Source organism: Neomonachus schauinslandi, chromosome 3 (assembly GCF_002201575.2).
Source record: "Neomonachus schauinslandi chromosome 3, ASM220157v2, whole genome shotgun sequence".
NCBI lineage: Eukaryota > Metazoa > Chordata > Mammalia > Carnivora > Phocidae > Neomonachus > Neomonachus schauinslandi.
In genome coordinates this window covers 190,132,208-190,144,390 of record NC_058405.1, presented here as the reverse complement: position 1 = coordinate 190,144,390, position 12,183 = coordinate 190,132,208, and the positions used below count along the sequence as shown (strand labels likewise).

The following is a 12,183-nucleotide window of genomic DNA, read 5'->3' as shown; positions in this document are numbered from 1 at the left end:
CCTGAGATGTGAATATTGTGTAAATGGGGCATTCTGGGGAGCTGATAATTGTTCTCATTGAGTCTGTCTGTATCATCCTATTGAAACCCATTTCAAAATCGCACATGAGTAAAGGATGGTACAGCCAGGGACGGTGTGGTTGGGACAGAGCTAGGACTGAAGCTGGAGACGCCATTGGCAGGATCCCAGCAGAGATGCGTCCTCCGGCCTGTATACCACAGACGGCTCCCAGGGCTGGGGGTGGGGGGTCACCTCGTTCCTGCCCAGAGCGTTGCTCGGTCTCCCGCCCAAGGAGCTCTAGCTGGTGCAGATGGTGCTTGTTGGAGTTGGGAGCACTGCCGTCCTGAGAGCGTTCTGGGTTGGCCGGCTTTGGGCCAAGTCCTGTGGTGCACCTTCCCCCAGCTCCCCCTGCATGCAACAGGAAATGCTGCTGGCTGTGGGCAGGGGTGGGGAAGAGCTTTCCTCAGAAGACCCACTGGAAGTGGACCTAGACGTACTAGCACTCTGGCCTTTCTCAGATGGGCCAGGGTGGCCTCCACAGATGCTATCGAGGATCCAGTCCACCCCACTGCCTACACCTGGCCTGGGGCCACCAGGTACCCACCCTGGACACAGGCCACCGAGCCTCCTGGGAAAGAGCTGCTCCCGGGCAGCCAGGGAAGCATCAGCCTCCTGCTCCGGCCGCTCAGGGGTGTTCTGCTCACCACCTGTGGCAGAACCGCCAGAGAGACGGGGTTTCGAGGTGCAGGTTCCTGGGCCCCACCCAGCCCTCTCCAGCAGGGTCTTGGAGGGTGGGCCCGGGGAGCTGCATTCTTTTTTTTTTTTTTAAGATTTTATTTATTTATTTGACAGAGAGAGACCGCTAGAGAGGGAGCACAAGCAGGGGGAGTGGGAGAGGGAGAAGCAGGCTTCCCGTAGAGCAGGAAGCCCGATGCGGGGCTCGATCCCAGGACCCCGGGACCATGACCTGAGCCAAAGGCAGACGCTTAATGACTGAGCCACCCAGGCGCCCCAGGGGAGCTGCATTCTTAAAGCAAACCCAGGATAATTTTTTATTCCTCCGGAAGTCTGAGAGCACCTGCCTGCAAGCCGCCACAGGTGTCGTACTCAGGGCTTAGTGAGCTGGCGCACGTGGTGTGGGGCCCACGGTCTGTAGAGCCTTCCTTAGCGAAGCCTTGTGGGTGGCCCAGCCCGTGGAGCGCAGGACAGCTGGGCAGGTGGCCAGGACTCCTTCCTCCCCCCCCCCTTCCTTCCTCCTCCCCTCCCTTCTGCACCTTCCCTTCCTCTCTCCCTCTTCCCCCTCCTCCTCCTTCCCCCTTTCTTTCTTCCTCCTGTCCCCCTCTTCTGCCTCTTTCTCCTCCTCCCCTTCCTCCTCCTCTCCTTCTCTTTCCCCCTCCTTCCCCCCACCCTTGCCAAGCCTTGACCTGAAAGGGCGCCAGGAACATTTTGTACGTCCTATCAAAGGAAAACACAGGCCTGGAGTGTGTTTTGGACCAGGAGGAGAAAATCAAATAATAACACTGGGCCCACAAGAAAGTTCCATTCTACTGGGAACGAGCAAGCTTTGCTCTAAAGACTTAGAGAATGTCCTTGCACTTGAGCACAAGAGTTTGAGGGAGCATCAGTTCAGATGCAGGAAGACTGGCCACCAGGGGGAGGCTGAGACGCAGCTCAGAAGAGGGAACGGTGGCTGAATGGGCAGAGGACGCCCGACACAGAGGCAGAAGGGGCACTCAGAAGTTCACCCCAAAACCTTCTCCCAGCAGCTGCAGGAGAAGAGCAAAGGCTCCCAGCCTGCCTTGACCCCGCGGGACTAGACCCAGTGGCCAAAGTAATAGGAGAAGGGAACCCTCTGGAACTAGAAAGGAGGCACACAGAGTTTTCCAGAATCCAGGCAACACTTAAAAAAAAAACAAAAACAAAACCATGCCAGCCACATCTGGCCGAACTTACAAATGACACGAAGAAAGAAAAGATCTGAAAAGAGGAGCAGCAAAAACATGATCATGGCTTACTCCTTCAGGAGCTAAGCCCTGAGCCTGTGCTGGGCCAGGCCTGGTCGGGCCTAGTTTTCTATCACAGACCTGTGGGGGGGCTTTTGTTTGCTAATTAATTGAAAGACTGTTCTCTGTTAGCCTAATTCCCAAACCTTGATCTTTGGGGAATTTGGAGTCTGTCTCTTTTTCCCAATGAGCAAGAGGTTCTTGGAGATGGTCTGCTGCCCAGCCTGGAGGAGGCGGTATTCTGGAGTGTGTCCCGAAGGGCAGCCGTGGGGCTGAGGCTGGGCAGGAGCTACAGCTGAGCACCTGTGTGTCTGCTTGCCTTGCAGGGCGGTCCCCCTCCTGGGCTACCTACCTCAGGACCTGATCGAGACCCCCTTGCTCGTGCAGCTTCACCCCAGTGACAGGCCTTTGATGCTCACCATCCACAAAAAGAGTAGGTCCCCTTTTCATGGTAAATACTGAGGTCAGCACCCAGTGTATACGGGTCAAATCAGTTACCAGCATGTGGGGATGGGTGCCCTGGCTCTGTGCCTGAGCCCTAGCTCCGTCAGTCAAGAGTAGTCCTCTCCTGTGGGCCCCTTTGTGGGACCTGAGTCTTTGGCACCCTGCTTTTACTGTTGGCTTCCCTGGCAGGTGGGGGGTGGTGCAGGTTCAGCTGTGGTGGCAGAGATGCTGACCAGGCCAGGGGAGTGGATGACCCGTGTCCCCACCAAGCCCAGGCCTCGCAGACACGGGACACTGAGCATCCCCTGGAGAAGAACAGTCAAGGCTAACAGAGATGTGTGTCCTGAAATATGTGGTGGCACTTCTGGAAACAGCCCACTGTTGCAATTTAAAGCAAAGCAGGGGGTTGAAAGCCATAGTGTTGAGGAGGTTGGCATCTCTGAAAGTTCTGAGCTGATTCCAGAATGGAGTGCACCTCGGCTCTCCTCTTGCCGAGAGCACCAGCCACTTGTCCTCACGCCCACGTGGCTCCCACTCTCGCAGTTGTGCAGTCCGGCGGGCAGCCTTTCAACTATTCTCCTATTCGGTTCCGTGCACGGAATGGCGAGTACGTCACTCTGGACACCAGCTGGTCCAGCTTCATCAACCCGTGGAGCAGAAAGATCTCCTTCATCATCGGCAGACACAGAGTCAGGGTGTGAGTGCTCCCAGGGTCCCGTGCAGCTCGGGGACCCTTGCTTCCCCACCAGCAGGTGGCATGGTGCAGGACAGGGTGACCAGGACCCAAGCCAGCTCCTGCCGCATACCTGTGCCCCCAGGTGGGAGGGACCTCGTGCAGCAGAGCAGTGGGCGGAAGGGAGGAGGTAGTGAGTGGGCAGGTAGCAGCCCAGGGGTCTGCAGGGAGGAGGCGAGCCTGGCCGGGCTGTGCAGCATGGGGCCAACTAACAGACCAGTGGAAACCGCGCAGGGGCCCTTTGAATGAGGACGTGTTCTCAGCTCAGTCGCCTGTGGAGGAGAAGGACCTGCACCCCGGCGTTCAGGGGCTTACGGAGCAGATCCACCGGCTGCTGCTACAGGTGGGTATACACGGCCTACACGCCCCTGCCCCCCGTGTAAGTGGCCCGGAGCTGCCCAGAGAGCCGGGGGGGCCATCACACTCCGTCCAGCTCCACCCTGCACCCCTGGTGCCCGCGGCCTGGGCCCGGGCCATCGGGCACGCCTGCGGCTTGCACAGTTGGGAGCAGTGCCCCCCTTGCATATTTGGGGTGCCTGTGTCTGAATTGTAGCCCAGAGCAAGCGACGGAAAGCCACACCCAGCCCCCGAGTCCACCCCCGAGGCCCTGCTGCCAGCCCACTCGTGGCCCCCACAGGCGCGCTGGGTGGGAGGGGGTCACCGTGCCGGGACGTGGGGGGCGTGAGGATACTTTGTTTCTGTTCCTGGGGACGCAGCACTCAAGCAGACTTAGCGCGAGCACCAGTCCCCCGGCTGGGCAGCTCTGCTCCTCCTCCTCAGACTGCGGCAAAACCACAGTGCGCCTTCTGTGTTCCTAAAACCCCTGGATAGACCCCGGACTGGCCACGCCGTGTGAGCTGAGGGAGAGCGTTGAATGAATCCTCTCGCGGGGGGTCTCCCGTGACTGGGCCCAGGGCATGCCCCACAGCCTGAGCCTGGCGCCAGCCCAGCCCCACCTTGTCCTCGCCGGGCAGGGGCAGCCCCTCTGCGAGATGGGCGTGTTGGGGGGCACTGACCCCGCAGCACTAGCTGCGTCCCCCAACCGCATCCAAGGCCTCCCTGTCTGCTGTCCCCCAGCCCGTCCCCCACAGCGGCTCCAGTGGCTACGGGAGCCTGGGCAGCAACGGGTCCCACGAGCACCTCATGAGCCAGACCTCCTCCAGCGACAGCAACGGTCACGAGCACTCCCGCTGGAAGAGGACCGTAAGTCACCTTCTGCCCCTGTCTGTCCCTGTCCCAGGGAGACGGGGACGCCCGGGAGCCACAGAGCCCGCAGAGCCCCGGCCGCCCACTCTCGGAACCCTGCTCACTCGGGCCTTACCCTCTACTCTCCAAGGGGGGAGCAGCCAAGAGCTGTGGCTACAGTTTGGGTGAAAATGACTTGAAGCAGGCAATCAAGCCAGAGTGAAGACGTCACAAAATCATAACCTTCCACGTCACTCTGCGTTCTTGAGATGGCCAAACGCGTTTTCTCCAGCCCTGCCTCACTCAGATTTCTCCTTCAGAACTTGCTTCTGCATCGCGGGGATTTCTGCGGCTGTCCTCACTGCGGGGACAGGCTGAACCACTGCAGGGCCTCCTAGAGGGAATAACGTGTCCCTTTGTTTCTCCTCAAGGAAATTTGTAAAAACGGTGGCAACGTCAAAAACAAAAGTCATCCTGGGGAATCTGGAGAACAAAAGGAAAAATCTGCGGCAGGTAAAAACTTTCCATTTCTGTAAGAAAACATTAGTGTGGCAAGATGGCGAGAGGGACCCGGTTTGACTTTCACTCTGGATGGCAGGAAATTGACCTTTGAAGCGCGCTGCATCCCCTCCCTTGCTCGGCAGCCCGGCTCTGTGACAACGTGGGGCAGCGTGGGCCTCCAGTCCGTCAGTCTCGCTGACCGGCGCGCACCCGGCGCCCTCTGCCCCTGTTGAGGTGTGGCCAAGGCGTGCCTGTCTGCCCCCACGGCCCCTGTTCTTGCTCTGCATAGTGGCCGGAGGGTTGGTGCTTACACTCTTGTGAGCACGTGCACACGCTTACCTCGGGGGGCTGCCCAGCCAACCCACAACGTTCATACACGTGAATGAAGTGTCCAGGTGGACAGCACCAGCTTTGCTCATGGGCCCCCCTCCCCTGGGGAGCCAAAGGCACAGGGGGCTGTCCGCCACCCCCCACCACCTGAGCCCGCCTCACCACATTGTGACTTGCCACCCTCGTGCCTGGGCTCACCGCGACCTCTCCCTCTGGTGGGCTCTGGCTCATCCCTTGCGCTCAGGGCTTACCTCCTCTGGGAAGCCTCCGGCGGCTGCCCCAAGCCTCTTCTTCACCAGGAGTTTTGGCCTTTGGGACGTGTGGGGGTGCACTTTGCCCCCAGTGGCCATGCTGCACGCTGCAGTCCGTGTGGGTTTTGGGGACACGCTGGGGAGCCGGACACGGCTCTGACCCTGAGGGCCCCTCGGGGAATAGCACGCAGTGCGTGTGCAGAGGGCAGGAAGAGAAGTGCCCACAGCAGGCTGCCCCAGAGACACATAATTGTTAGTACCGCCGACTCACATTTCCGGTGGTCCTCTCCTCCCCGAGACACGGAATATCCATCAACCATAAAGCATCTGCCATCTTACTGGCCCCGAACGTTTCAGGAGTTCAGTAAGAACTGGCCTTTTCCGGTGCTGAGTCACTGACCTTGGGGACAGCCCCAGGGGGAAGCTGGTGACAGCACCCTCCGGCTTCCCTCTGGGGATGGCACAGGGGCGCTTGCCCCAGCAGGGCTGCCTGAAGAGCCGGCTGGCACTGGGTTTCTGTGTCTGAGAATGACAGCCTGACGTTTAGGTAGAACTAAAATGCTTTCTGAATAGAGAATCCTCTTTGGGGGAAACAGGCATCAACTGAAAGAACTATTTTGTCCTTCTTTCAGAAACACCAAGTAGTTCCTCTGCTCAGATGAAAGCTGTCCCCGTGGAACAGGACAGCTCGGGCACCAGCCTGCCCACGGGCGGCTCTCCCGAGGAGCTGGGCTGCAGGAACCCGCCCGCTGGGTCCTACCAGCAGATCAGCTGCCTGGACAGCGTCATCAGGTGCGGGCACTTCTGGCCCCTGCCTGGCTCGTTCATGCCCTCTCGGGGCCCCCGTGTTCCATGAAGCCCTCTCCGACCCTCCCCGCAGGTACCTGGAGAGCTGCAGTGAGGCGGTCACCCTCAAGAGGAAGTGTGAGTTCCCAGTGAGCGTGGCGACGCAGAAGGCCAGCGATAAGCGACAGGCAGTGGCCAGCCCCGGGCTGCATTCCACAGGTGTCTTGTTGCTTTGAGCTGTGCGGCGTGCGTGCGATTACTCGGGTCCTCCGCTGTGGGGTCAGGTGTCATCAAAGGCCCGGAGCCCCCTGCCCCCTCCCATAGGAAGTCTGAGCAGCTTCAAGGACACAGTATGTGCGTGTAGGCTGTTTTTAAATGACCAAAGTAGCTCAAAAGTTAGCAATCTTCTTACAAGCTAAAGGTAAAGGGGATTTGGGACTTTGAGACTAGGATCCTGTTGGGGTTGCTGGAGGCGTGGGGGCATCTCCCATGGTCATTCTTGGGCAGTCTTGTCTCCGTGGTCTCTCGGAGGAGCATGGGCCTCTGAAGGTTAGCACACCCCACGAGGCAGCTTACATCCCGGGCACCTCAAGCATTGTGAGTGCTGCTGGTGGTCAGTAGCAGGCTCAGAAACCAGGTATCCCATTGTTGACGGAGCACTAGCGTTGGGCAGTAACACTGTGATGGACAGTCCCTGCCCCGGCCCTCGGGGGGAGGGCGCCAGCCACTGGCCAGCACCCAGCAGAGGGTGGGCTCCCGGCTGCCTGCGTGGCCTCTGACCCCGGGCCGGCGGAAGGGCTCCGGGCCCCGGTCAGAGGCCGCTGACCCCGAGTACCTGCAGCTGCCCAGCCGCCCGCCTCCCCTTAGAGGACGCAGGCTGGGAGACTACGCTTGTGTCCATTTCAGACCTCCGTCTTCTCCATCTTCCCCTGTGACTAAACACCTGCGGCCGTCGCACGCCTGGGGGAGCAGGCTGAGCGGGTCACTGGGGTCTCGGCGCACCATGCAGACAGCAGTGTTTCTTATCCGGCCGTTTGCTTTTATTGCATTTCCGTGTTTGTGTCCGTTTTCTCCCATAAAGAGACAGCATCGCCCTCCAGGGTGAACGGCCACGTGGAGCTTAGCGCACCCCTGCGGCCGCTGGTGCTGCCCGGCAAGGCGGAGAGCGTGGCGTCCCTCACCAGCCTGTGTAGCTACAGCAGCACCATCGTCCACGTGGGCGACAAGAAGCCACAGCCTGAGCCCGGTACGCCCGTTGTTCTCCGAGTCCGAGCGGCCTGGTTTGAACGATGAGTGTTAGAGATCAGGCGCAGAAGCAGGGCGGGGCGCAGCCACCGTCTCCTTCCCCGCCGCGCTCCGGCGCCCCCTGGTGGTGCTGAGCCGGGCCTCCCGGCGACCGAGCGGGGGTCCTGGGTGTCCGCCTTCCTTGGGGCTGAGGGTCCCCACCCCCTCCCGTTTGAGGACAAGAGCCAGGACAGGTCGTACCTGCAGGGAGGCCAAGAGTGCCATCCCTGAGTTACCTTGTTCTTCACAACACCCACAGGTGGATTGAAACCCAGATTTGTTCTTTGCTGAGAAGAGAGGGACGGTGAGGGGAAAGTACACGGAAGAGAGTCAGTGGGTCCTGAACCAGGACAGGGGCCCTGAGCCAGCGCAGTGTGTCGTGCTCTCAAAGCTAAGGACAGCCCAGGAGCAGCATCTTCAACGTTGGGCTGAAACCCCAGATGCCCCACATCTCAGTTTGCTTCAAAGACTGATCCTGGAGCCGTCCAGGCCGTGGGGCTTTCTGTCGTTGTCTTTTGCCCTTGATTGTTAACTTCCTCAGAGGGTACCTGAACGCGCACGGATTTCAGCCCCGAGCTGCGGCAGCATGAAGCATCTCACGCGTGTGCGAGGGGCTACCTTCTTCAGAGGCATGGTGTGGGTTTTCCGTTGTTTTAAATCCCGGGGCCCGTCTTCTGTTCCAGAGCTGGTGGAAGACGCCGTGAGTGGGCCCGAGTCTCTGGCCGGCCGGCCGTGCGTCCTGGGCCCGGAGAAGGAGCCCCTCAGGACGCTGGGCCTCACCAAGGAAGTGCTGGCCGCCCACACCCAGAAGGAGGAGCAGAGCTTCCTGCTCAAGTTCAAGGAGATGCGGAAACTCAATGTCTTCCAGTCTCGGTGCCATTATTACTTACAGGAAAAGTCCAAGGGGCAGCTGAGTGAGAGAAGTAAGTGGCGAAACCCAATTTTAGAAACGTTCTTCTTGGTGGAACGGAGTCCAGTGCTCCTGTGGACGTGTGGAATGTCCCCAGTTAGAGACGGGCTGGAACTTAGTGGTGGTGCAGTCTGTTTCAGTAGAAACAGGTGTCCTCTGTGTCCCCGGGGGAACAGTGCTATCAAGAGCAGCGACAGTCCCAGGCTGGCCCCCGTGGAACGCAGTGCTGCCACGTCAGACGTTTCTCACTGGGTGACCGTGAGGGGCCGGGGGCCCTACCTGCCCATGGTCCTGACGGGGCATGTGGCGTCAGACTCCTGAGGACACCGTAGGAGGGAGTGGCCTCCTTCTCCCCAGGAGACATGCCCTCCTGCTGGGCGGCCTCAGGGCTGGAGGACAGACCCTGGGAGTGTTACAGGCTGAGAGCCAGCAGGTGGTCGAAGGGCACGGGGTGAAGAAGAATAGACAGGGCAGGACTGATCAGAGACACCACCTCTTCCCAGGGCTCCCCAGGCCAGACACAGGGATCAGAGTTAGTGAGCCCAGGAGACACATGCACCACAAGGACCCAGCTTCCCCTGCATCTGTAGGCAGATACACCACAAAGTGATGAAAGAGACTGATGCTGTCAAGGATTATGTCTTTTCTAGTCTTTTCCTTTTCTCCTTCTTCCCCAGACTTAGGGTGACCCGCCAGGCCACAGAGAATCTCTTTGAAAATTAGGAAAAGGTGTCATCTCCTACCCCGGGCAGACCCACCCTGTGGGCCTGGCTTAGTGCAGAGTTCCAGCTCCCTCTTGCCCCTTTGGCCCAGCAGATTTTGCAGTGCACAGACTCTGCAACTGTCCACAGCAGCCCTGTCTAGACCCTGATGTGCTATCCCAGGAGCCCAGTGCTTCAGCCACTAGTCCCACCAGGGGACAGGTTTCCTATAGAAAGAATACCAGACAGAGTCCGAATCACAAAGCCTCTACCCACTTAGCACTTTGCCTTGGACTGGCCATTTGTCTTCAGCATGGAGCAAAGGTAAGGAGCACCCCTTGGCACAGCTGACAGGTGTCCCCACACACCTGCTGCAGAAGCCCCGAGTTACCCTGTGTGACATGAGAGGAGAAACTGAGGTTCCTGGGACCTATCCCAGGCGTGGCATGACCCCCCAGCCCAAAGTACTGCTCATGCTGGCCCAGGTCTAGGGGAGGTGTGGGCACAAGCCCAGAGTCCCTTCTGCTACCTGTGGGGACCTCCAGCCTTCTCAAGAAGGACTGGTCACCAGAGAGAAGGAAGGTGGCTCCCAGAGTGTGTGCTCCTTCCACCCTCTGACCTCCACTCAGGCCGGAGTCCAGGCTTCATCTGACAGGCAAAGCAGGAAACATCTCGCTTTAAGGAACAGTAGTGACGAAGCCTGTAAAATTCAAAAATAAGGTTAAATGGGATCAGGGGTCTAACCCTTCAGATTTCAACAAACCAGTGTTGGGGAACAGCAGAGACTTACCTGCCTTTTTACTTTTTGGACAAATGAGACCTTTTAAATACTACTTTTCATCACTATTATTTTGTAAGAGAAAGGATATTTTAACACCAGAAGAAAACAGGGCACATGATTTTGCAATTAATGGCAATCCTTAAAATTGGTTGACTCTGGTTTTATGAACATTTTGCCCTGACTGTTCTCACTTCACTGAGGGCCAGGGAGCACCTGATGGTGGTCCTAGTGGCCACAGGCTGACATTTGGAAACACAGGACTGCCGAACTTGGAGGTGTCCTTGTGTTCCGGGAGCCTACAAGTCTGAAAACGGACACAGCAGGAGTCACGTAAATGTTTATATCTTAACTCTGGTGTTTTCCCGTTATTTTAGCCGTGCCGGGACTAAGAAATACCTCTGGAATAGATTCATCTTGGAAAAAAACCGGGAAGAACAGAAAACTGAAGTCCAAACGGGCCAAGCCTCGACATTCCTCTGAGAGCACTGGGTCTGGGGGGCCTGCGCCCCACCGGCCCCCACTGATGGGCCTGAACGCCACAGCCTGGTCACCGTCGGACACGTCCCAGTCCAGCTGCCCCAGGACGCCCTTCCCTGCCTCCGTGCCTGCCTACTCCCTGCCCGTGTTTCCAGCCCCAGGAATCCTGCCCACACCAGGGACGGTGGTGGCGGCACCCCTGGCCTCCCAGGCCAGCTTCGCAGTGCCCGCCGTGCCCATGGATGCCCAGCACGAGTTTGCCGTCCAACACCCGCCGTTCACTGTCCCCTTGGCCCCAGTCATGGCGTTGGTGTTACCCAACTACTCCTTCCCTTTGGTGACCCCCAGCCTGCCCCAGGCCTTCTTCCCAGGCCAGGCTAACTTTCTGTCCGAGGTGATCCCTGCCTCACAGCCCGAGCTCCCTGGTCGGACCTCATCCCCCAAAGCGCCATGCAGGTGTCCTCAGGCGGAGCATGGGCCAGCAGCGTCCCGCGCAGCCACCCCGGCCTCCCCACTGGCCGTCTCTGGGCCCCCGGGCAGAGCCTCTCCTCCGCTCTTCCAGTCCCGGGGCAGCTCACCTCTGCAGCTCAACCTGCTGCAGCTGGAGGAGGCCCCTGAGGGCAGCAGCGCGGCCGCAGGAGCAACAGGGGCCTCGGGGACAGCGGGGACAGCGGGTGCGGGGCCCGACTGCAGACCTGCCACCTCCTGGGACCGGCAACCAAAGGCCTCGCCAATCGTAAGCATTTCCTGCCGTTTCTTCTCTAAAGCAGGCAGCGGGGGCTAACGCGCTCTGCTCTCGTGCGGGTGCTTAGACGCTTGCGGCTCCTGCCAGACGGTTCCACTTGCGACGTAAATACACGGGCTGGACGTGAATGTCTTCCAGTTCAGCGACCCCGTCAGAGTAGGCCTGTGGGAGCCTTTTATTATTTAGGGATCCAAAGGAAGGAAGCCGGCTGGATTGTCTGATGGTGAATACAGGGGTCCAAATACCCCCACGTGACTTCGTGACTCGTTGCGAGCCCCAACATTTTATCTGAAGCTCCAAAGCAGAGTCAGCTTAAATGCCAGAATGCAGGCCCCTTGGAGGGCAGCAGGGGGAAGCTGGCGGTGGGGCACCCTGGGTGGAGGGGAGGACGGAGCTCTGAAACCAGGCCATCTGCGCCCTCCTCCCAAGTCCTACGGGACGCTGGTGTGCATTTCTTGTTCGGTTCAGGAAACTGTGATTGTGCTTCTGATGAACCACTTGTGTGTTGTGACGGCGTCGAGGGGTGTTGGCGTTGCCTGCCCTTGCTCCCGGGACGGGAAACGCAACCTTGCGGTCGCAGATGAACGCCCTCCGTGGGCCCGGGGCCCCCCCGACTCCTGTGTCTGGGGTCCTGGGCCTACAGTTCTGGTTCTGAGGGTCGGAGGGTCAGGATGCCGCCAGACCAAGGCCGACCCCTCTGGGAAGCCAGAGCCCCCCACCCCCACCGCACCAGGGGCAGTGGCCGCTGGGGTGCGGGACCAGGACGAAGGCTTTTCTCTCAGGGATCCAATAACCACTGACTTTGGTGTGACTGGCCCCAAATTACGGCTATTAGATGACACCACTAGCAGGATGTTACTGTGGTCCCAGTAACCGTGGGATGTGTTCATTTGGCCTTCTTCGTTGGCACCTGAGGGAGGGCCAGTGACCAAAGGAGGACCACACTTGGCTCTGTCCCTGAGTGGCCCTGTGCGGACAGCACTGTGCGGCTCCCCCCAGCCCCGCTCTGTGCGCTGAGCCTCTCTCTGTGCACCAAGCCCCTCTCTGTACTC

The 12,183-nt window shown here is 59.4% G+C and overlaps 1 protein-coding gene across 1 annotated transcript in view; it reads left to right on the top strand.

Annotated features, from left to right (window-relative positions):
• PER2 (period circadian regulator 2) overlaps positions 1-12,183 on the top strand; it is a 39,126-nt gene that overhangs the window by 20,130 nt on the left and 6,813 nt on the right. The window contains exons 10-19 of the mRNA XM_021678976.2: positions 2,330-2,436; positions 2,991-3,144; positions 3,415-3,523; positions 4,258-4,383; positions 4,797-4,878; positions 6,080-6,239; positions 6,328-6,452; positions 7,315-7,479; positions 8,201-8,440; positions 10,284-11,122. Coding sequence (XP_021534651.1) covers positions 2,330-2,436; positions 2,991-3,144; positions 3,415-3,523; positions 4,258-4,383; positions 4,797-4,878; positions 6,080-6,239; positions 6,328-6,452; positions 7,315-7,479; positions 8,201-8,440; positions 10,284-11,122 — 2,107 coding nt within the window. The remainder of the gene's footprint in view (positions 1-2,329; positions 2,437-2,990; positions 3,145-3,414; positions 3,524-4,257; positions 4,384-4,796; positions 4,879-6,079; positions 6,240-6,327; positions 6,453-7,314; positions 7,480-8,200; positions 8,441-10,283; positions 11,123-12,183) is intronic.